Source organism: Crocodylus porosus, unplaced genomic scaffold, assembly GCF_001723895.1.
Source record: "Crocodylus porosus isolate Cpor-Errol unplaced genomic scaffold, CroPor_comp1, whole genome shotgun sequence".
Classification (NCBI taxonomy): Eukaryota; Metazoa; Chordata; order Crocodylia; family Crocodylidae; genus Crocodylus; species Crocodylus porosus.
In genome coordinates this window covers 57,446,865-57,467,490 of record NW_017728949.1, presented here as the reverse complement: position 1 = coordinate 57,467,490, position 20,626 = coordinate 57,446,865, and the positions used below count along the sequence as shown (strand labels likewise).

At 43.2% G+C, this 20,626-nt stretch overlaps 1 protein-coding gene and 1 long non-coding RNA gene across 2 annotated transcripts in view; both read right to left on the bottom strand.

Moving 5' to 3' along the window:
• Window positions 1–1,750: 1,750 nt before the first annotated feature.
• Window positions 1,751–2,764, bottom strand: LOC109322729. Its single transcript, XR_002104471.1, has 2 exons — window positions 2,506–2,764; window positions 1,751–1,935 (listed from the first exon to the last, which is right to left on the bottom strand). It is a non-coding gene; the product is annotated as an uncharacterized LOC109322729 (long non-coding RNA).
• A 9,933-nt stretch (window positions 2,765–12,697) lies between these two features.
• The window catches only part of PTPN4 (protein tyrosine phosphatase, non-receptor type 4), a 118,311-nt gene continuing 110,382 nt past the window's right edge, over window positions 12,698–20,626 (bottom strand). The window contains exon 24 of the mRNA XM_019553569.1: window positions 12,698–19,789. Within this exon, the coding sequence (XP_019409114.1) occupies window positions 19,703–19,789 (87 nt within the window). The 3' untranslated portion in view covers window positions 12,698–19,702. The remainder of the gene's footprint in view (window positions 19,790–20,626) is intronic.

Here is a 20,626-nt window from a genome sequence, read left to right as displayed (position 1 = left end):
GTTAGAAACGATCCCTTACCCCACACCCCATACTACTTTTCACACTACCTAGTAGTAACAATCTTTTTCTTCCTCATAAATTTTCTAAGTTTTCTTCCTTCTCTCCCCAAGGTCCAAGTAAAAAGAGTCAGAAATCACAGATGAATAAAAAGTCATCCTCAAAAGGTGACAGAAAGCCCCTAAGGATCCCAGTGAACACTTGCTGTGGAAAGAAAAAGTTCATGCTAGTGTCTGATGGCAGCTACCAATATTAGACCTAGCCATACACTCATTAGTTACTCTTCCCTCAGACAGCCACAGGCAGAGCTTGCTGAAAAGCAAGGGTGTCTGTAAGCAAGAACTTTTTCCGAGTTGTCCCTTGACTAAAAGAAAAGCTGGAAAGTCAGAGAGGGGGGAAGAAAGGGGAGCGGTCGTTTGCTTTTAAAGAGAAAGCAGTCACTATTAAAACCTCATATTAAAATTTAATAGCCTGGGTGATAGATCATGAGCACGACACCGCTCCAAGCCCAATTTCTGTTTCTAACAGCACTAGAAATGAGGCACCAGGAATTTGCCTGCAGTACCAACTCCAGTCCCAGAACGACCACTGTTCTGTTTGTGTAGAGACACCAATAAAACTTTAGTATTTCCATTTGCAGTTACGTCTATGAAGTATCCATGGACATTTCTGGCCTCAAATCAAGCATCTTGCGCATGGAACTGTACTGGGCATGTTAATTGGATTATTTCAAAGTTTACAGGGCTGTACACATTAATTTTACTGTTCACTGCAAGTGTCTATAATACAGTCATTTTAGAGCATATTGCTGTAATCATTTTTTAGGGGTTAAATATCCAGGTATTTGGGGTTTCCATTCTTGGAGAAAGGAATTCTTTTGTCATCACTGCACCAGACTATTGTTTCAATACTGCTCAGCAGTCTGACAATCAGCCTTCGCAATGCTGGGGAAAGTTCAGACCCTTGAACACTTACAAGAGAAAAGTCCATTTGTCCTTCAAGCAGCTGCACCACGTACACTTTCTACCTGAAGGCACCAGCTGCAGAGGAACATCCTCCCCCAAAACGCACGCCACCCCCCAGCATCTCTTGGGACCCAGTCAGAAGCCAAGAGGGCTTCACCGAACCCAGACTTGCCCAAATTCAACGCAGCAATCCATGACTGCTCTAACCTGTGCAGACAGAAAGAAGAAATGAATGGCATCAGTCACCTGCTGTCTAGCCTGTTGATGTTCAGCTCTTGATGCCACTTCAACATTTTTGAACAGATCCATCCCAGACACAACCCATAACAAACCCTGCAAAGCATCCTAACTCTTCGCTTGATTTTTTTTATTTATTTTAAAAAAATTTTTAGACAGATAGGTCTTTCAGGAAATTCATATATCAGCAGTTATTTGAATGCACGCATATGAAGGAAAGAGATAACCAAACTCCAGAAACTATTCAGCATGCACAGTAGTAAGCAAGGAGCTGCTCCCCTCAACAGACACACCCAGTTTCTTGAAAAGGAAATACAAGTCTCTCTGTGTATTTAACATCTCTCCGCCCAAACAAGAACTGATGGTAGCACAACACGTTTACCCCACTGAAAATCTTTTGGAATATCCTGTGCAATTGAATGCACCACTCTTTCAGGACCTATTTATAACGGGGACTAACAAGACCCTGGGTTACCAGGATGGTTACTACGTCTTCCTCTGGGTGCACCAAGCCAGCGTTTAAAAAAACCCAGCTGTGTATCTCTCATACCGGCAAGTCCACGCTGACGTCGGTGCCGTCCAGCAAGGATACTCGACACGTGATGACAGATTTCGCATCTCCCGCCGCGGGGATGTGGGTCGCAGCCCTCTGGGCCTCCCTCAGCCGCTCCTTTTCGACGTGCTTGCGGATAGACCGGCGTCCGAGGGTTCGCCTAAAGAAACTCAGCATCTTTGCTGCCAAGCCCGAGAAAGGAGACGAAAGCGCAAAGGTTAACATTTCCACGAAAAAAAAAAATCAATCAATCAATCTGATGACCCGCGGTGACCAAACCCGACGGGCTCCAGGAAGCTCAAGCACACACCCGCGGGGCGTAGGTACACAGGTATGCCAGAAACCATCATGTTGTATTACAGACGCGCATCTCGCGCGTTATGTAATAATACAGGTGTACATACTGCATATACGTATCAGCGGCGATCTGGACCCTAAGCGACTGGTTGCCAGACACGGGGAGGCGTCCAACCGGGCCGGGGCGCACCTGCTCACCGCGCCCGTTTGGCAGCGTTTGCCGCAACGCGCCTGGTATCAGTCACGGCGCGGCCGAAACGCAACGCAACGCAACGCAACGCAACGCGCCGAGCCGCCCGCACCTCTCGTCTCGTCTCGTGCCCTGTCGAACCCGGCCCCCGCGGGACAGGCACGGACGGACGGATCCGCCTCACGGAAGCGTCCTCCCATGCGTACACAAAGCGCGCACACCCACATGCAGGCGCACACGCGGGTACACGGACAGGCCCACTCACCTGCGGGCGGCGGCGCGGAGAGCCGAGCGGGGACGGCTCGTGAGGCGCAGGCGGCGGCGGCGGCAGGGCGGGCCCTCAGCGGCCAAGATGGCTGCCCCTCACACCCCGCCCCGAACTTAAAGGGGTTGGTGCGGCGCGGCCCGGGTCAGGCCCTGGGGGTAGGGGGGAAGGAATTCCGCCGTGGCCGCGCGCCTTTAAATGGGGCCGCACGGCTGCGGCTGTTGCTCTTAAAGGGGAGGGGGTCGCCGCAGGGGGAGGCGGCTGCGCTGTGCCGACCCGAGACGCCTTAAAGAGGCGGGGGCGGGAGGCCGGGGCACAGCGCGTGGACGAGCGCACGGGGCGACGCGCGCGCGCACACGCACGTACAGGTGTGCGCGTACGCGTGGTAAGATGTGTGTAATGTATTATAGGTATTATACGTGTATAGCGTACATATTTTTTTTGATAAACAAGATGTGTACACACCTGTTACAAGGTATATGTCATATAATATGCTATTATGATATCTTACACACGCACGCACACATTATGTAAGCTGTCATAATATATACCCTGTAATATGTGTGCATATACAATCGACACACTCATGCACGTGGAAATGGTTAGAAAATAGGAAATATTTTAATATTTAAACATAGGACAGCAATATATATATAAAATTAAACTATGTAAAAAAGATGATAGTAACCTCCCCCCTTAAATGTGATTTTACATATGTGCAGGTATACTATTCCCCACACCCTGCCTTTTGAATTTAAAACAAAAAAACCCTCTTCCCCAGTTTCCCCAAGCGTCTCACTTGCCAAGCGAGTCCCTAGGAGGAGCTGGCGATTCCCACCTGTCCATACCGGGGCTGCACACAACAAGATAATGACAGTCCCAGCAAGGTGGGGACAAACCAGCTCACACTGCACGGAGGCTTTTAATTAAGCCCTCTGCGGTAATGAGCCAGGACACAGCCTTGTCTGTACTCCAGCGAATTCCTGTCTGCAGACAACCAATGCCTGTAAATCCATAAAACCTTGAGAGAGAGAGAGAGAGAGAGAGAGAGAGAGAGAGAGAGAGAGAGACTACACACACACAAAACGTATGTATAAGCAGATGCGCACACACACACACACACGTACTTATGTATATGCACGCACAAGTGTGTGTGTGTATATATTTGTGTGCACACACACACACAGGTTAGTAGATCTATAAGGTGCACATCTACCCTGCCTTCTACCTGCCACCTCCCTGGGATGCCCCAAGGGAGCCAGCACTGCGGGCTGATGCAGGCTGGGGGTGGCTTGGCCAGAGGGCTGTGTGATACCGCACTCACTTCCCTTATGCCTCGGCAGGAGTCCAGCGCACGGTTCTGGGCTCTGCAGTTTACGAGGGACGTAGAGAAGCTGGAGAGGTCCCAGAAGTGAGCGATGCCGGGGAGGCTGCAGCGCAGCTCCCTGAGAAAAGGCTGAGAGAACAAGGCGCCTTTAGTTTGGAGGAGGAGGAGATTTAGGAGAGCAGGGTTTGCATCCTGGAAAGGCTGCCACGGGGAAGGGGACCAGCTCTTCTCCCCTCCCAGAGAGGACAGGCCACAAAGCAACAGGTCCAAACTGCGGGGAGGCAGATTTAGCTTCGAGCTCAGAAAAAAGCACCTGGGGTGGCAGAGCAGCAGGGTAGTGGAACAAGCTGCCCAGGGAAGTGGTCGACTCCTCTCCACCGGAGGTTTTCAAGAGGCTGGACAGGCACCTGCCAGGGATGGTTTAGGAAGAGTGTGCAGGGAGCAGGATTAAATCAGTGGAAACTGATCTTTTTTGGCGGGGGTGCCACAAATTAGCCATGCACTCTCTCCAGGCGCCATGCTGATCCCCTTCCTCTGCCTGTTTCTCTGTGATCCCTGACCTGTCTCCTCCTCTGCTTTCTGCTTCTTGCCCCATCTGCTGCTCTGCTGCACGCCACACACAGACTGCACGTGCCACTTGTGGCAATCGTGCCACAGGCTGGCCACCTCTGCATGATAGCCTTCCGACCCTATGATTTCTGCTGCTGCAAGCCCTCTGACTGGATGAGCTATAAAGCATAAAAGGTCTTTTATCCTCTCCATTAGGCCAGACCTTGGTGGATAGCACGACACAGACTGGGCTCAGGGCACAGAGGTCCTTGTCTGGGCACAGTTTCTATTAAAACTGCTTCTTGCTCTGGTTTCTCAAATGCTGTTTTGCTTACAACCACTGAAGAGAAACAATTTAGGCTGCCCATAAGATTTTGTTTCCAGTTGCCAAGCATAAACTGGCTCTTTTTCCCTGCCAGGTTCACAAACCTAGCTCAGATTTGTCCAGCTAGGCTTGCATTTGGCATTTTTGGATAGTCCTGTGATCTCCAAAACAATCTTTGCTGCGATGGGCAAGATATTTTGGCAGATGCACAGCTCTCTTCCCTGTGCTGTGCAAATACAGGCACCTCCCAGATGCAGGAACCATACTTTTCCATACACTGGGCTGCTACCTAAAGGTATTGCTTTCTCCATCTTTGGTATTACCAACCCCAGCATCCACAAGGCTAAGCCCCCTCAATCCTCCAGAATCAGCATGTGGACAACCCCCAACTCCTCTCCTCTCCATCAAACCTGACTTCTGCTTTTGCAGCATCGAGGAGGGAGCTGCCAGCCCCCACATTATCATGCAACCATTTCAAGTTCGAAATAAATGTAAAGACAGGTTTGTCTGCCAGCTTTGGAGCATGGCCGCTATCTCCCTGGGGCAGGGAGGAGTTATTGCATCTCCCTCCAACCCTGTCACTTAGCCCTAACCCTGCCCCTCTCCTTATCTTTGTTCTCATCCCTTAGCTTGGATTTTTTGGAATATAGGAGGGCAGTGGTAGAAACGCAGGCACTTTCCTTCCCTCCATGCTCTTGTCCCACCCAGCCCCTCAGGCCCCTAAATCTCTCACCCTTTCCTTCAGATTCCTATTCCTTGGCCCATTTCCATCTCCCTCCTGTTTCTCCTTTGTCCCTGCCTCTCATGCTTCCCTGCAACCCTCCCCGTGATCCTCAGCATGATGTCTGAGCCCCAACCCCATTTTCTGCAGTATCTGTTCTCTCAGCCAGGTGCTGATATTACTTAATAGCTCATGACTTTAGAACAAAGTGAAGCAGGAAGCTAAATGGGGGAAAGCAGGAAAAAAGGGGCATGTTCACTTAGAAATTTAACTCAGAGTACGGTATTAATAATACAAAGGTTGCAGGTTCAATCCTGGGATGGGCTAGATGATTGCCACCACTTCCCCCACAGGCATTTCATGATGGCTCAGCACCTTTTTTTTTTTTTTTTAATTATTTGTGAGGCATAGCTCCCACTCACCTTGAAAGCAAACACATGACTACACCTGAGGAATTAAATTAACATCCCCTAAAATAATATTCTTATTTACAGAGAAATAAGGATAGGAATTATGTAGTGAAGCTGATAGCTGTTTAGAAAGAGGCTTTCAGGCTAAGTGATCCTGCCTTTGACTCATTATCTGTATTGTCAAAGAAAAAGCAGAGTCTGAAGCAGAGGGTGCTACAGGGCTTTGGTTTCCAAGATGAATGCAAATTAATTCTCTCTATTTGGGCTCTTCATAGAGAGAGACTGACACCCTAGCAAGCCCTCAGGGAGGGATAGGGAAGGCCCTGAAGAAAAACCTGGAGAAATACAAGCTCATTAGGGTTTTAAATCTTATTCCCATAGGTGGGTTACCAGTTGCATGCAGAGCTGGTGTGCTCCTGCCTTTTGTTGGGGGCAGAGTGGACCTGTGGCAGTGCTGATTGAGAGGGAGCAAGCAATTTTTCAGCTTTTATGGTGGGACATTAGTACCAGGTGATTGTCTTAACAGTCCCTGTCAGAAAGTCATCCTTGAAAGCTGGGAGGACAGGACAGCAATGAGACACCGTGTAATCCAAGCAGGTGAAGGAGAAGCGGCTGAAATGCTGGACCCAGTGGATCAACAGAAGGTAAAAAGTGCATCCTGACTCTTACTGCCCAGGCCAGGGACTCCTGCTGCTGCGAACACAAACACCAAGCAAACTTTTATGGGAAAGGGACTAGAGCTTCCAGCTGCTGATTGCTCTGGGCTTCTGGCCAACAACTGCCCTCTTGTCAGAGCAGGTGCACTGTGTAAAATTACTGCTGTACCATACCTCTGTTGCAGAGAATTCAGGGGTATACTCATATGAAAAGGACCAAGTAAATCCTATCCTACAAACAAGCTGGTTACCAAAGAGATTCCCAATTTACTGGTTCTCAATCAGCTCATTACTACTTGCCAGTGCAGGGGGACCCCAGGTCCCCCCTGCACCAACAAGTTGTCAGAGCAGTACTTACAGGTCTAGTGAGGCTGATAATCAGTCGAGTCTCATCTGGACCATGGGACCCTGCCAGGGACTCCAATCAGCTGCGGTGTGGTCTGGGCTGACAATCAGCTGATTGTCAAGGCCTGAACAAACGCAATCGATTGTTGGCCCCAGCCCTGGATAGGACTGGGGTCCATCTGGAGCTGACAATGAAATGTGTGTCAAGTCTTGCTGGGATAGCCCTGTGGTACCGTCTTAGCCAGGGCCAACAATCAGCTGATTGTCAAAACCCCTGTGCTTGGCACCTCTGGCTGTGCTCTGGGAGTGGGGGATCAGAGGCTCCCAGTTGGGGCGGGGGAGCCAAAGGGTTCCCCCCACTGGGGACATTAAACTTTGCTGGGAGCCTCATCCCCAACATCTGGCAGCTGAGAAATAGCTGTTTAAGGTCTGTGGTGGTGACGCTGTTCCTCAGCACTCTGAAGAGCTCCCTGGATACTGGGACAGAGGGTGCAGGGGACAGGTAGTTGGGAGCTCCCTGCTCTCCTTGAGCACCCCAGGAAATCCCAAGTGGGAGTGCAGATGAGGCTCCCAGCTCCATGCACACTTTTTCAAGGTCTGGGTACACAGTCCCACACTGCCCCGAGCCCAACCCTACTGTTCAGGGAGGTGGCGACCCCACCCTAGCTCTCTATGCTTAGCTGATCACTGGGATCTGTCATGGATCAGCTCCAATCTGCCATGTTTAATTAAAGGCATCACACAAACAAGCCACAAAGGTTTTACACATTATTTGTGGAATATCTTTGTGGCTTGTTTACTATATCATCATACCACATACATACTTTAACGTGTGGTTCAGTTTCTATTTACAGTGCAATTAACACCTTGATCCAGTCTTAAACCTTGTGTGTGCTATGGCTCCAAGTCACCCCACACACCTGGAAGTATATGTGGTTTTTAATCACCAAGACAAGTTCCCACCTCCGCTTTGTTCTTAAAGGAGCAACTGGGCTACATCATTCACTGAGTCACAGGTCACTTCAGTGATCAAACATCTCAGTGACTTGTGTTTCACAACCATTCAGTTTATCACTCTACTTACTCATCTGGTTTATATTCTCAAGCCCTTACAAGAGAAAACATTTTCCTCTATCACTTCACACCGTCACTGTTGCTCAGAAGTATATATAACTTTACACAAGGTTTCTGTTACTGCCTCCTTTCAGCATTGGATCCAATTGGAGCAGGTAATTTGCTGCATTTGTTGCAAAAGCAACCAACTATAGTCCTGTAGATTTTGGGGACACATATGGATACATGGTAGTCATTTAACAGTCTAATAAAATGGCACTTGATTTTGTGACCTGAAAGATAACCAAAAAGGTATATTGTACCATACAAGCAACTTCAGAATACGTAACAGATGGAATATTTTCCCTTGTTACCTGTTTTGACTGCATCATTTCACTTACGATCGACTGGAGCAGCTGAGTGATTGGCAAAGCTTGCTGCAAACCCTCTTTGGATTCTCGAGCCACTCTGGTTCCTTGCAGGGGTCTGCTGCGTGTGGAGCTGGGCTCCCGTTATTCCAACAAGAGTTGTTCCATGTCTGCACCACGATTTGTATTATTCATGCCCACTGGGAGATATCCAAGACAAATCCACCAGCTGCAGCTCACTTCTGAATGGCCAACGTGGTGAAGCTGATTGTACTGAAGCGAAGCAATTATATGGCAAAACTCAGAGGTCCCAATGATCAGAACAAAGCTATTTGTATTCAGAAGTTCTCTACTTTGAAAAAAACAAGAATGTTTGTCCTAATGACCCACAGGGTTATTGCTTTCCTTATGTTGGTTTCTTTATATTGGTTCCTACAAATAGGAGAAATGCTCTCCCTGCCACCTGCAGCAATAGCGATGATGCTACAATCAGGCAAAGGCTCCGATTCATTGTTGTTTACAGCAGGGGTGACCAACCTGTGACACGTGAACCATAAGCAGCGTAGACAGCCAGCGCTGCCAGGTCTTCAATAGGAAATGATCATATTGAAAGCTCAAATTATCGTTGTTTATGAAAAACTATCGTACACTGAAAAAAGTAGGTAAAAAGAGACTTATTTGCATCCTTATTAAGTAACATCATGTTGCCTTATATCGTTATCATCACATCCTTCGCCACTACTTGACACTGCCCACTATGACATTTTGTTTAACTCTTTCTCCGACTGGTAAACTAAATGTATTACTATGGTTATTCTTTTCTCTGTTTTGCGGTTCACGTCTGTGTATTGTAAACCTTCGACGCTATTTTACCACTTACCGTATTAGGGACATGCTTGGAATTTACAAGTGAGGCAAGCACGAAACCTCTTTGACTTTCTATTGATTTAAGACCATACATAGCATTTAAAATAAAGCTCTTAGTATTATTACACAATGAGATTTAGTTATGAGATTGTTATGCAGTTACTTTATATTGCTCACTGCAACTCTCCAGTTAAAGATAAATGGCAAATTTCAATTCAACGCAAGTGAGAACTGGTGAGATCACATGATCAGCTGATTGTGGGTGGAGTGACTTACATTTTTGTTCGCCCTCACAATGTAATGACAAAAAAAACCATACATTTCGAACACTTTTAGGATTGTCTATCGTACAAGGGTTGAAATGATTGTACAAATATGATAATTACTGTACACCTAGCAACACTGTAGGCAGCCTCTGTGTGGCACATGGCAGACTGGGGCAGGCAGAAGAGAGGCAGATGGGGAGGAAGCAACCAGCAAAGCAGCAAGTTAGGCAGGCAGCAAAGGGAAGGAAGCAGAACGCAGAGCAAAACAGGCAGGGAGCCCAGGGCTGTGAGCAGAAAGCAGACTGAGCAGAAGGGATTGGACTGGCACTTGGAAAGGGCGTGGGGTTAATTTGGCATGCCTGCCAAAGAAGGTTGGCCCCCATAATTTAAAGTATGCCAGATGCCTTTGAGTTCCCACACCTGCAGGGGATGCTGAAGATGAGAAATTCCACGAGGCACTGATTTCAGGTCTTCAGCCTCTCCTTGCCAACAAACTGATTGCTAGCAGATTGGCTTAAGGCATGATTTCAGATCTGGTATCAGAACCAAATCCTCAAATTCAGGGACGTACATGGTATTTGATGATCAAACACACCATGCAAACTTGTGGGGAGTTCAGTTCCACTGGAACCATTTCTGCTGGTTTCCTTTAATACTGTAAGTAAAGCCTGGTGTGGTGCATAGACAAATTATTAGCTAAGCAGACCCATATTCTGATAAAAGCAGCCAAAAAACCCACGGATGCAGAAACCTGGAAATACCTTAAACACTGCCTGGATATGCCTACCTCTTCCATTCTGTCATCAAATGTCACCTGCTAAAACCAGGTGTTTATATAAATGTTGCAAAATATTTCTGCTTATACAGTGGCAGGTGGATCTTGTTAACACCAGACTTGTTTATTTGAGCAAGGCTTCCCTGAGGAGGAACTAGAGACCCGGACTTAACGGCCCTGCAGACTACATCCTTAGAACAAGGTAAGCATGGCAGGAAGCTCAGACTGAGGTTTACCGTCTAGACGCAGGTCGTGTCTTGGAGGTTAAGTGTATGTTTGCATGCTGTATTGACAGCGAGGGCTGGGAATCTTCCTGCCCACACACTGCTATCAGGAAACATGCACGTTTGGAAAAGCCGTGGGAGGAAATGGGTAACTAAATGCCTTTATTAACAGGATGGAAAATGTGTCATCTTCACTTCTCCTGGACACACTCAAATTACCTGCATATTCGCACCGCAGAGCACCTGATCCGCTGTCCGTGTGAAAAGAGGGTGCTCTCAGCTTGGTTCCTTGTCGATCAGTCTCTGCATGACAACAGCCATTGTGTTTGGCGCTCAGAGGGATACCTACAAGCATGTCATTTCTCCGGGGGGGGAGGTGTTATGGAGAACAAATGACTTGGCACTTCCGGGATGTCCTTGGTCCATTCATGCCACCCAATTCAGCCTGTTCTAGAACCAAACTTTATGTAATCTTTCCCACAAGGTCCATTCTCTGTTGCCACTGAAAAGGTCACCTTTCTTTCTCTTTCCCTAACCTGCTAACCTCAGCAGCATCCAACTTTTCTCCTCCCCACTATCCAGTCTCTTGGCAAGTTATGACCATTGTAACTCTTGCATATCATTAAGGTGCACACTACATGTCCCCATTACAATTCACCACTCAAAGACTTGTGCATGTGCTGTTCAGGTAAGTGCGACTACTGTCTTCTCTCCAGCCTTCCCTCTCCACTCCTGCCTTGAACACTTCTGCAGTGGTTTGTCACACTATACCAGATCCAACTGCCTCACCCTCACTTGAGATGTACAGTCTAATTTTATTACATTTCAGTGGCACTCTTTTTCTTCCTAGCTCCCTCCCCTGACACTGAGACCTCTCCCACCCTCCTCTCCTAATATTTCCTTCAGTCTTTTGCACTTGTTTTTGGTTTGATCAATTTGGCTGGAACATCCTTTCAACATGCTTCCAAGCAGCTCTTTCACTCCATCGTAACCTTCATTCCAGAATAGTCATTCTTCATATCCGTATTCCCATACCCTCCCACTTTAATCTGTTTACCTGTAACCTCAACGAAGCAAAGATGTTTGCCTCTGAAAAGAACTGCAAAAACTTAATCCTTTCTATACTGTTAGCAACTTTCCTCTAGGGCACAGCAGAGACACACTACCAGGGAAACAACTTTGGCTTCCATTAGTTGAGTCCTACTTATTCTACATGCAGATAACTTCACTCCTGTTAATGCCGCAGTAAACCAGTACTGTTTACACACACAATCCATGACCTACAGGAAAGAGGACCTTATTTGTGGAGATACCATATGCTATAGTAGAGAATACAAGGGTTAGCATTCACTTGCATCTGTTTTGCAAAAACAGCCCAACAAAACCGTGTTTACAAGAGCAAGAAAATCTCCAAAAATATTAAAACTTTAAATTACTAAAGCACATCTTTATTTTGCAATTAAACAGTTAAGATCCACAAGGAAACTATATGTATTTTTCCAAGTTTGTACCTAGACAACTATTTGTCAAATGAAATTAAAATATATCCACAAAATCTGCATAACAGCATTTATTTCACATAGGAGAATGAAATTGTTCTTAAGACTAAAACAACTTGTTAACTGTTAATTAGCATATTTATCCAGGGAGCTGCTGGTATTCCGTAGGACATTAGTGTACTGTATCCATGGCAAGAACTTTCTTTTTACTAAAATGAGGACAAATACATAAGGCCCTTCAAAGCATACAGTAGCTGCAGTGACAAATGCTGAAGTTCTTTTCACATTGTCCAGTGTTGGCCAAATTCAAGTTTGTCATTTCAGTTGACCACCCTGGCTGCTCGGCCTAGACGTTGTTTTCTGAATGGGTTTCTTTGATGAGCAGTCATACAAATTCAAGGAGGCAAGTGTCTACTTATGGGAAAAAGCATTTAACATTAATAGGAATATGTAGAATAGAACTAGGCTGAATAAATAATAAAGTAGCTAATCAACTGAGAGGATCCACTTTGCACTGTCAATCATGCCAGTATGAAACCCAGTTGAAATCAGACAAATGTAAAGCTGCAGCCAAAAATGCAAACTCATTACTGTGACTAACAAACAAATATTGCCACCTATGTGACTGTGAATATGATCCAGACAAGATTTTTTTTTCCCTTTGTATTTACACAGAGTATAGCACCTGTTACAGAAAGACACACAAAAACAGCCTTGCCAAATTTCCTAGTTAAAACTAGATCACAGGTCAGTGAACTACCTGAACTGAAGTTAAAACTATTCTGTAGAAAATAAAACCTATTTTTTCTTATTTATTAAAATGTTGTTATGTTTTGTTACTGTGGAGCCCTAATGTACTGGGATAATTGCACCGGGCAGTTTGTAGTCTAGTCTTTGTGAATATATTATTCTAATTAATAATGAGAACAGCAGCTTAATGTAAACTGTTTTAACCCCTTCATTCATGTTTCAGGCCTCTGGCCTTTGAGTAAAAGGGTTATAACTTTAAAAAAATTACTGTTGTGCATAATCTACTTATCTGTAGTTATCAGAACTCAAAATAAGTTAAGTACAAAAAAGAATACTGATTTTCAGGTAATTACCTAATGTTAAAATTATGCTAAGCAGAACATTTACAGTAAACGTACATCATTTGCAGCTAGCTGAGAGAGAACACAGAGATTAATTTAAAGGTACCCTGTAATTAGTGTTTGCACCTTTTCAGTATCAAACCTAAAATTATTTTGATAAAAAAAATTCAAAGGCTAGAACTGTCATAACCTGTTATCAGAAACAGAACATAATGCATTCATATCAGGGTATGATCCAAATCAACTCCGCTGAAATCAATTTAGCATCTCTCTCCAAATCCATTACAGTTTATTTTGTTCAATAATTCAGTCAGTAGTAAGCTTCAGATAAAGTGCTACTATTCAAAATTCAAGAAACTTAGGAAAAAAAAGTCTTAGAAAAGTAAAAACTTGCTAAATATGAAGTAGTGCAACCAACAGAAGTTGTCAGCCAAAGTTTGTAAAGCAAAAATGAGTGCTGAGGTTTATTCATAGAATGAGGGATTTTGAAGCTGTTTTCTTCCAATTATCCAGTTCATAAAGTAACCAGTACATTTGATTTCCAGCTGATCAAGGTTCAACATATCCATGTGCATTTTTTTTCCCCCTAAAAGAACAATTCCTCTCATCTTGGATTATAACGGATGGAAGATATCCACATGCAAAGGGGCAGGCTGTAGCCATGCACCGTTTCACCCCTCCTTTAAAGAAGCCCGCTGACTTGTGGTGCCAGTAACCTGCAGAGAGGTGATTTTCAGCTGTTATTACCAACTCTGAAGGCTGCTAATCCAACCATTTCAGCTTCAGCACACTATGGTATGACAACCTAAGACTGGAAAAAGTAGGTTTGTTAAAGCAAACAAGTTCCCTTTCCCTCCCAGCACTTTCCCCAACACCATTAGTAGACTTATCTTTACAGTTTCAATGGATAAAGTGGGATTCACCATTACATAATGGATATGGTTACTTAGCTTTAGCATTTGATCCCCATATTGCTCCATCGCTTGTGGCAATGGTAAAAGAACAAACCAATCCACACCACATACAAGAGCTATTCCCATCATAAAACACATGCCATATTTACTTTAAAGGAAAGCCAGCTATTTAAATCAATGATATAAGCCTTTTTTCTGCTTGTAAAACCTTGTACTATACATCTCTTTTTTAGTCTATAACGGTGCACCTCTACCTGCCTTCTACTAAGACTAGTCAAACAGCTGTTCTGAGACAGCATAATGTATAGCAGAGCAGGGACATAGACTCTGAAACGTGAGAGATTGAAAACAGACTCCAGTTGACTCCAGGGGTTAAATTTCCTGTCACTTGTACAAAGTTTGGGGAAATCAAATAGGAAATTGGGACAAGAATCCTCCACTTGCTCTCTACCTAAAACCTGGGCCATGGGTCACCTGCACAGCAAGCAGGTCTGCAGGCACTTCTACAGCAGACCGACTGGATATCATGTTCCTTACTTGGAGATTTGTGGATGGTGGAGCCGTATAGTTTGCTAACTGACCATAGTCTTGCTGTTTCCCTGAACCATCGAACATCCTCCACCTGCCCTCACCCCAACACACTATAGTGGCGTGGAAATACCACACAATTCAGCTCCTCTACGTGCCAGGAGCTGCAGCATCTCCACGCACCCATTTTCACTTCCTGTTGCCCTGTGCAGTGGAACTGCGGAGTTCAGCTGCTTTTTGGTCCTTCCCTGGAAACCGCAAAGTTTCTGCTGATTCCCCATGGGAAGGTGTCAGCTATGTGGTTCCACAATAGACATCTCCCCTTGCCTCTAACTGCTTTTTAACCCTTGTAATGATGCAGAATGGCTGTGCGGTTAAGACACTATCCTAAAGACGTGCTTCTGCAGCGGGAAGAACATCAACTAAAATCATTTCAAAATCTAATTCATTAGATGAAACCTGGAGGAAACATCAACTGATATTAAATGTAATGAGATGAATAATCACAGCTTTTGTTCCTAGTGACTGAGATGGTATAGTTTGGCATTTATTGTTAAGCAATAAAGCATAGTGCTTCTCACCTGTTTGTTCCAAACAACTTCAATTTCAGTATCACCAATGTTGGAAAAATTCATTAAGTTAGCTTATCTGAAATCATACTTCTCAGAGAAAATGGCTGACATCTGATGTGGGTGCCACCTGATCGTTACTTCATATTTATCAAAACCAAAGAACTGGGAAAAAAAATCATGCCTCCAACCCAAACACTCAAAAAACCCCCAAAACAAGACATAAACCCCTCTAGAGCCCCAAATTTATCCATTAAAAACCTTCAAAGATACTTGAAATAATAAATGGCAGTTGCAGTTTTCAATCATGAAGCCAAAAGGAAAACAAAAATGCCTGTTCATCATACATTGGCACAAAACCGTCATAATATTGCTCTTATTTACAATGAAAATCACTTGACCTTTAAAAAAAACTGCATTTGTATCATGGAAGTTTTACAAACTTAACTTTTTTTGTTTCATTTTCTTCCCACCCACCTAATTTTTTCTTCTAAACAAATGGTATGAAAATAATTATTCATAAAATCCAACAGTCATGACATTAACCACGTATAAGTCGTTATGTCTGAAAGATACATTCATGTTTTGTACAGCATGAAATGCACAAAAAACCTAAAAAATATCTCTTTCTTTTCCTTTTGAGGATAATGATACAGATCTTCATAACCCAAGGTAAAATATTTAGCAGTTCTGACTTTCTTTTATGGCCATAGAAAAATACTTCAAGGCCATTTATACCACAACTGATAGGAACATCATTCATTCTGTTGTACTAATGCTTCATGGTGTTAAAAAGGCTTTGATGTTTTTTCACTATTTTCCAACAAACTCTAAATTACCACCCTACATGCTTCCAAGGAAACTAAAAACTCACTGATGTTTGTTTTTCAGCTGGTGGCCATACCAGCTCACTTAACATACAGCTAGGATTCATTTCCCCCACTACAACTAGTTAGTACATTAAGTCAACCGAAGTTAATTCAGACAAATCTGTTTCTTTTGCCTCCATCCAGAATCAACACAATAATAAAGAATAGTCAATAAATATATTCCATGTATAATTGTGGTATAAATGGGTCTTGTGAACTCAAACCGCTTTGGCAACCTTATAGAGAATGTTTAAATATGCCATACACCAACACCATCCAATGTTGCTCTAAACTCTCTGTCCTGCTTTCCCTCAATAAAGGTATATAAAAAGGACAATTCCATTACTGTCATTTATGTATTTACTATGAAGATAGTTCATTTTAATATAATGGATATATATTTTTTAATTTAAATGTTTAGATATTAAGTGCTTAACTTAATTTAGTCCTCCACCTAACCAACGTTACATCTCAAAATGTTGTCACAAGGAAGATCAAATCTTAAACTTTCATTACAGGGTAACGTCTGCTGCAAATTAAAACTGAAATTCAAACCAGATATCGCTACTATTTTTCTTTCTAAAATCAAGTGGTAAAACATTTATTTTGCCTGGCCATCAAAATGGAAACAGCTGCTGTTGGGCTTGGTATCCAAAGGTGCTTTCCCATGTATTCTTGGGACTCGAGGTGCGGTAAAACATCTTGTGCTCTTTTGTGTTTTGTCAAATATAGTCAGTGAGAGAACATCTTTTAAAAATATTTTCACAGAAAGCACCTTTAAATCAGCATCTCTACCTTTCTTGTCGTCAAAATAAAAACCCATGACAAAACTATTTTTGATCTCTGAACTGACACGAGATACAGTTTTTGAACTGTATGGTTCTCTGTGCTTTCCTAGATGCTGGGCATCCAGGCCCTCACAGGTGTTTTCCAAGTATGGCAGACATAAGGTGTTTGTACCTGAAAGCTTGCAAAGAAGAATTTTCCCAAGTATCTGTGCTGGTCTAATTAAAGATATCAGATTTACTCAAAGAGCCTCATCTACCTACATCCTTGGGACCAACACAGCTACAACCAACACCCCTGCAGACATGAGGTGGCACCTCTTATAGGCTGGAGGTTACAAACTGAACTGGAGTGGTTTTTGGTAGCCCATTCTGACTAATTACATCTCAGTTTCAACGTGGGTATGATTTCCCACCCCTTTCTTCAGGAACCATGGCCACATTGTCAGTTTTCTGGCAGCAGCAGTCAGTTTACACTCAAATTTCATCAAATAAGATTCATCTGTTCGCTGAGGGACAATATAGACACAAATCTCAAATCTAGAAATATAAGTAGTAGAATTTCTTTGTAAACAGGGGCTATAGCCCATCTAATATTATGTTCTCTTTTATTTCTAAAAATATTTAAAACTCTATATCTCTTTATTTGGCATTGTGGCTCTTGATGGTCACAAATTCAGAAACAAAAGCTTCAATTCACCTGAATTCATTTTCACTGGTTTTTGAAAATCCTGGGTATGGACATACAAGTAATTTATAGCAGTATAAAAAGGGACAAGGGATTTTCCATGTGTTAGCTGCCCTGTGTTGTGCCCATGGCATGCTCTTACCCTGCAGGAACTGCAAGTTAAATAACAGTAGATAGTATGTGTATACGCATGTGCAATGACTCGACTTGAGTGTGTGTAGACGTGTGCCATGACTTGAGTGTGTGCGTGTGTATGTGCCATGACTTGAGAGAAAAAGATAGAGAAAATGTGTATGCACATGCACAAGCTGACATGAGCATGCATGTGCCATGACTCCAGTTGAGTGTGTGTGCATGAGTTTGTTCGTGTATGCCATGACCCGAGCGTGTACGTGCCATGACTTGACTACTACAGAGTATGTGGTAAAAGTGTACATACATACATACATACATACATGCATGCGTTTACCATAATGCACCTGATATTCAGCAAAGCCCAGTCCCTTCTGACCTGCAGTAAATTGGTTGTATGTTCATATCCTTCACAACTGTGGTCTTTTCTAGCTGTCCAAGGAACACAGTGTATTATATAGAAGAATTTTACAATATTTAATCTTCTTTAGCTTAGAACTTTTCATCTTTTAATTCTAGGCAATATATAGGTTATTAACAAAACTGATCAGATAATAATTTTCTGGAAACCAATAAAATAACTTAAAACTTTTAAATACACGGCACGTAGTATTAGGTTTTTACAGGGCAGTGTAGAAAGTGACTGAATCTCTTCTTCCTGTATATCAAGATGGACACTTTGCTTACCACTTGGCTTCTTCCATACTTGAAAGAAGTATTGAAAGGGACAAAATATACACATCTTTAGAATGAGCTCAGATACTGTATCAGACAGAGACATAAGTCTTTTGTTACAAACATGCTAATGACTTAAATAAGAAACAAGACATACAAACTGGAACAATTTAATTTTCCACAAGGATAACAGAAAATGACTGGGGTTACTAAGGAATTAAAATTTTGGGAAACTTGACAGTCTTGTCTTGCTCAAAAAAAAAAAACAAAAAAAAAACAAAAAACAGTCCAGTACGAACATGGCTTGAAATCAACTGATGATGACTTAGAAAAACAGTTAGTTAACAGGGATGGAAAAGAATTAATCACATTTGACTGTAAGTTTAAGCTTAAGTATCAGTGCTGTAAAAAAGGTATATTCTAATCAAATGAGACTGCTTCTCTTAATGGGAGGGTAAGAGAGAGGATCAAATTCTAACAACCTACTGGCATTTCATGTTAAGCTGTTAATAAAAGTTACCAGTTGAAAGGAATGTGTCAGATTTTCCACAAAATTACACAGCAGCAAACAATGCTCGTTCATTAAGTAGGCAGAGGTGCTTTTGCTACCTGTAGTAGCATGCAGGTACTTGTAGAAGGAAAGAGGGAATGGTATTTCTGTGACCCCTTGCAGTAACATACTCCAAGCACCAAGGGCCATTTAAAAAATGTGAACCCATGAAGAAAAAATATGAAAGGATGATACTACCCCCAAAGGGTCATACGAGTGCCTTCTTCATTAGACGTACATTGTAAGTCTCAAGGCACTTAAGGGGTTAAGACATAATGCATGCACTAGTTCCCACGATGTAATGTTAACTCAAGTGAATCTGAATACACCAGTGTTGGGCACTAAGTTGTGTCATTAACTCAAAGCAATACCGTTTATATTTCACAAGATGCTGGTAAGTGGGCATTATGCAGCTACTGCTGGGTTACCACAGATGCCAACCTTCCTTTAATAACTAGCTAGTCTCAAAACAGGATGGAGGGCAAAGTGCTGCATCAGTAGGCAGTGTATTTCTAATATTGGCAATATTGCTAATGTTTTTTAAAAAAAAACAAAAATGGAGAATCTGTACATGGCAAATCACCTAGCACTAGAAGAGACCATAGCTTAGTGTATTTTTGTTGTTGTTTTTTTGTTCTTTAAAGATGTAGGTGTATAACAGAGTGAAATAATTCCAAGCCTTGTTTGTAGCAATTGAATCAGAAGGGGGAGTATATGGCACTACAATGAAATATCGGAAGTTACCCTGAACACACTCAGTTCTTTCAGTTTACAGTTTGTTCGGAGCCAAGCATGAAAATAAAGTCTTCAAACACATGAAAGTTATAGAGTTTTAGAGACTGATTTTTGTTTCAACATAAAGTGCAACAGTGCTGAAGTCTTCCAAGTCCTTTGTCAATTCTTTGCTGTTCTCCAATACCATTTCCTGCAAGCAGTGTTATGGCACGATGAAGGCTGCCAAGTTTATTAGAGGACAGGATTCTTCAATCTGTATCCCAGCCCTTTTGCTCTTTATTTATGCAGCAATGTCTTTAGGGGTTTAACAATTCCTTCTTCATACACCTTCAAAATAGCTTCACAAACAAATCTGTATTGACTCTGAAAAGAAGGTGGACTAAGTTAATGGAAAACGAACAGAACTGAACGCTATAAACTGGACATAGGAGAGGTCGCTAAGGCACCAATCGCCCTCACAGGGCAGACTGGTGACCTCTGCACCTCACCAAAAAGCAGGGGCTTGGCACTTGTATCCCTATTGAAGAGCATGCTTAGAGAACACCGAACAAGAGTTTATACTGCAGTCTTATTACAAAGCAAAAACTGGAACATTTTAAAGAAAATAAGTAATATATATATTTACTCAACGTGCACACACGATTGCACCATTCCCAAAACTTGTATAATTAAGTAATCCTTCATCCCCTGCAGCAGTTTATCTAGTCTTAAATTTTCCCACTTTTAACAGCTTAACAGTTACTCTACTAAAGTATCTTAGTGTTGTACCAACCCCCCACCCCAGCAATTCTGAAGTATTACCTTCTCCTATTTGTCACAGCTCTAGAATAAGAAAGCAGAGCTTTATGCCAGAAAAAGCCTGGTTCCAAATGCTTTGCAATAAAGCATTCAGATTCAGCTTTAGCAGCTCCTGAGATGCAAGTCACTAAAACCATGTCTTAACTGAATGAAAAAAGTAAAATAATAATCAGATTGAACCATTAAGGCAGGTCATTATCTGGAGATGTAACAAGGTGGCTGGGTGCCTGGGGCAGCTGCCACACAAAGGACAGTGGTGACTTCCAGTTGCCACCTCATCGATGGTGTGATCGTGCAGCTGTGGTGTTGTACTCTTTTTCTGCACCCCTCTCCACCAAGTCAGCACCCAAGGCAGTGGCTCCAGTCACCACACCCTAGCTGCCACAATCTTGCAAAGCGCCA